The sequence below is a fragment of the Homarus americanus genome, unplaced genomic scaffold (assembly GCF_018991925.1).
Source record: "Homarus americanus isolate GMGI-L3 unplaced genomic scaffold, GMGI_Hamer_2.0 scaffold12674, whole genome shotgun sequence".
Taxonomy (NCBI): domain Eukaryota; kingdom Metazoa; phylum Arthropoda; class Malacostraca; order Decapoda; family Nephropidae; genus Homarus; species Homarus americanus.
The window spans coordinates 54,075-57,959 of NW_024719799.1; the positions used below are offsets into that span (position 1 = coordinate 54,075).

A 3,885-nucleotide genomic window follows, 5' to 3' on the forward strand; every position below is an offset into this window, starting at 1 on the left:
CTGTAATGCATCGTCCACTGCCTGTAATGTACCGTCCACTGCCTCTAATGTATCGTCCACTGCCTGTAATGCATCGTCCACTGCCTGTAATGTACCGTCCACCACCTGTAATGTACCGTCCACTGCCTGTAATGTACCGTCCACTGCCTGTAATGTACCGTCCACTGCCTGTAATGTACCGTCCACTGCCTGTAATGTACCGTTCACTGTCCGTATTATACCGTCCACTGCCCGTAATACACCATCCACTGCCCGTAATACACCGTCCACTGTCCGTAACACACCATCCACTGTCCGTAATGCACCGTCCACTGTCCGTAATGCACCGTCCACTGCCCGTAACACACCGTCCACTGTCCGTAATGCACCGTCCACTGCCCGTAACACACCATCCACTGTCCGTAATGCACCGTCCCCAGCCCGTACTGTACCATCCAATCCGTTGTCCGTAAGTTACCTCCCATTGCTCACATCGAGATATTCTTTGTTGTGTGGAGGTGTCTACCGTGTTTGTCTCTCCGTCTCTAATCTTGACTTTGTTGGTCAGGTTAGGTTGGGTTAGGTTAGGCTAGGGTAGGTTAGGTTGGGTTAGGGTTGGTTAGGTTACTCAGATTAATTAGTGTTAGCTTAGATTAAGTTAGTTTTTAATTTGTCAGGTTAGGTTAGAGTAGGTTAAAGTACTCAGATTAATTTGTGTTAGCTTAGGTTAAGTTAGTTTTGAATATATCAGGTTAGGATGTGTTAAGTTAGGTTAGAGACGTTAAGCTACACGTAGGTTAGATTAAGTTAGGTTAGGTTAATCTAAATTGTGTTAGGGTTAGCTGTTGTAATGTACAGGGCCTATACTTTGGTTAATAATGGCTCAAATGTGTTGTCTTGTGCAGGTAACCGCTATAGATGAGGTTCATGTTAAACAGAAGTTGTTATAGGAAAACTTTTGAGGGAATTGATATATACATAAGGTTTTGTTTACTCTATTAAGTTACCAGCATATAGGAATTAATTACGGCTTCCAGCACCATAAGCGGTCTCCAGAATTATACAGTGGCTTCTACCATACAGTGATGTCTACCATACAGCGGCCTCCACCAAACAGGGGCCTCCACCAAACAGCGGCCTCCACCAAACAGGGGTCTCCACCAAACAGGGGCCTCCACCAAACAGCGGCCTCCGCCAAGCAGCGGCCTCCGCCAAGCAGCGGCCTCCGCCAAGCAGCGGCCTCCGCCAAACAGCGGCCTCCGCCAAACAGCGGCCTCCGCCAAACAGCGGCCTCCGCCAAACAGCGGCCTCCACCAAGCAGCGGCCTCGGCCAAACAGGGGCCTCCACCAAGCAGCGGCCTCGGCCAAACAGGGGCCTCCGCCAAACAGCGGCCTCCACCAAACAGCGGCCTCCACCAAACAGCGGCCTCCCACCAAACAGCAGCCTCCACCAAACAGCGGCCTCCGCCATACAGCAGCCTCCGCCAAACAGCGGCCTCCACCATACAGCGGCCTCCGCCAAACAGCAGCCTGCAGCACCATATAGTGAAGTCTCAGCACCACCCACAGCGGCCTCCCACCAAACAGCGGCCTCCACCAAACAGCGGCCTCCACTATACAGCCTCCGCCAAACAGCGGCCTCCGCCAAACAGCAGCCTCCCACCAAACAGCGGCCTCCGCCAAACAGCGGCCTCCCACCATACAGCGGCCTCCACTATACAGCGGCATACCATATAGCGGCCTCCACCAGACAGCGACCTCCAGGACCGTACAGCGATCTCTTAACACCGTGCAGTGGCCAGTAGCACCATACAGCGGCCTCCTGCACCAGGCAGTGACCTGTGCGGTGCTACAGGTCACTGGCCTGTTGCACTATACAGCGATCTCCAACACCGTCCAGTGGCCTGCAGCACCATACAGCGGCCTGCAGCACCGTAGAGCGGGCTGCAGCACCACAGCGGCCTGCAGCACCATACAGCCACCTGTCACTGTGCATCGACCTCGCGCACCATAATGAATCGGGTTTGTTGATTGGATGTTGAAACCCGGAGAATCGGGGGCCGCTGATTGGCTGTTAAACCCTGACCAATGAATGACCAACTAACTCTTCTCTCTGTATGTACCTTGGACCCGCGCCGACGCAAACAGGCTCATGATTGGCTAATTCCCCGTGTGAAGTGAGCCAATGACGCCCCAGCTCTCCAAAGTGGATTAAATTCGTGTTTGACCTACATTAACCCCGCTTAAACCCCACAGGATTAACCCCTTAGGATTTTAGGATATTGATGTTGAGGATAAAGGCTATTATTCCGGGCAGCGGACTCGAGGACTGGGGTTCGAGGAGGTGGTGTTGGAGGGTGATGTTACCTGTCGTGTTTTCATTGTTATCCCTCGAGGAGAAAAGGTCATTGGAGTTTGTTTGGGTTTCAATTCTTTGATTTTTGTTTTGGTTGAAGATCTTGTCAAATATATTCCCGTTAAATATACTCTGCTGACCGTGACTTACAACAGATCACAACCACTATCTTCTGACCGTGACTTACAACAGATCACAACCACTATCTACTGACTAAGACTTACAACAGATCACAACCACTATCTACTGACTAAGACTTACAACAGTTCACAACCACTATCTACTGACTAAGACTTACAACAGATCACAACCGCTATCTACTGACTAAGACTTACAACAGATCACAACCACTATCTACTGACCGTAACTTACAACAGATCACAACCACTATCTACTGACCGTAACTTACAACAGATCACAACCACTATCTACTGACCGTAACTTACAACAGATCACAACCACTATCTACTGACCGTAACTTACAACAGATCACAACCACTATCTACTGACCGTAACTTACAACAGATCACAACCACTATCTGCGGCCATGGAAACACAGCAGATCGCAACCACTATCTTCTGACCGTGACTTACAACAGATCACAACCACTATCTTCTGGCCGTGACTTACAACAGATCACAACCACTATCTGCTGACTAAGACCTACAACAGATCACAACCACTATCTACTGACCGTAACTTACAACAGATCACAACCACTATCTACTGACCGTAACTTACAACAGATCACAACCACTATCTACTGACCGTAACTTACAACAGATCACAACCACTATCTACTGACCGTAACTTACAACAGATCACAACCACTATCTACTGACCGTAACTTACAACAGATCACAACCACTATCTACTAACCGTGACTTACAACAGATCACAACCACTATCTACTGACCGTAACTTACAACAGATCACAACCACTATCTACTGACCGTGACTTACAACAGTTCACAACCACTATCTACTGACCGTAACTTACAACAGATCACAACCACTATCTACTAACCGTGACTTACAACAGATCACAACCACTATCTACTGACCGTGACTTACAACAGTTCACAACCATCGTCACCACACCTTCCTACAACCTAAAATAACATTGACCATACCATAATCGTAAATGATGATTGTTTTTGTGTGTGTCCAAGGTCTTCTGTCTTATATCTACTGCTCGCTCCCATGTCGTGCACATACATCCAGCCGTCTCGCATCTACTCTAGACCAAAAAATCAATGCGCAGTCAACATCAGGGCTCGACCGACAGAACCTGTAACACAAGCTCAAATCTATACACCAGCAAAACACATCCTCATCATCATAATAACAATAAATAATAAGCAACAACATCAACAGCATCATCAACAACAGCAGCATCCAACAGCATCAACATCATCAACAAAAATAACAGCAAGCAACAACAAATCAACAGCAACAACAAATTACAGCATCACCAAACAGCAGCCAACAACATTAACATCACCATCAACATCATCAACAACAACAATAACATAACAACATCACCAAC

At 48.1% G+C, this 3,885-nt stretch overlaps 1 protein-coding gene across 1 annotated transcript; it reads left to right on the forward strand.

The window, feature by feature from the left end:
* The first annotated feature begins 1,064 nt into the window (after positions 1-1,064).
* LOC121860296 (extensin-like) lies at positions 1,065-1,784 on the forward strand. Its single transcript, XM_042357370.1, has one exon. The coding sequence runs from the start codon at positions 1,065-1,067 to the stop codon at positions 1,782-1,784; it is 720 nt and encodes a 239-aa protein (XP_042213304.1).
* Positions 1,785-3,885: the final 2,101 nt, after the last annotated feature.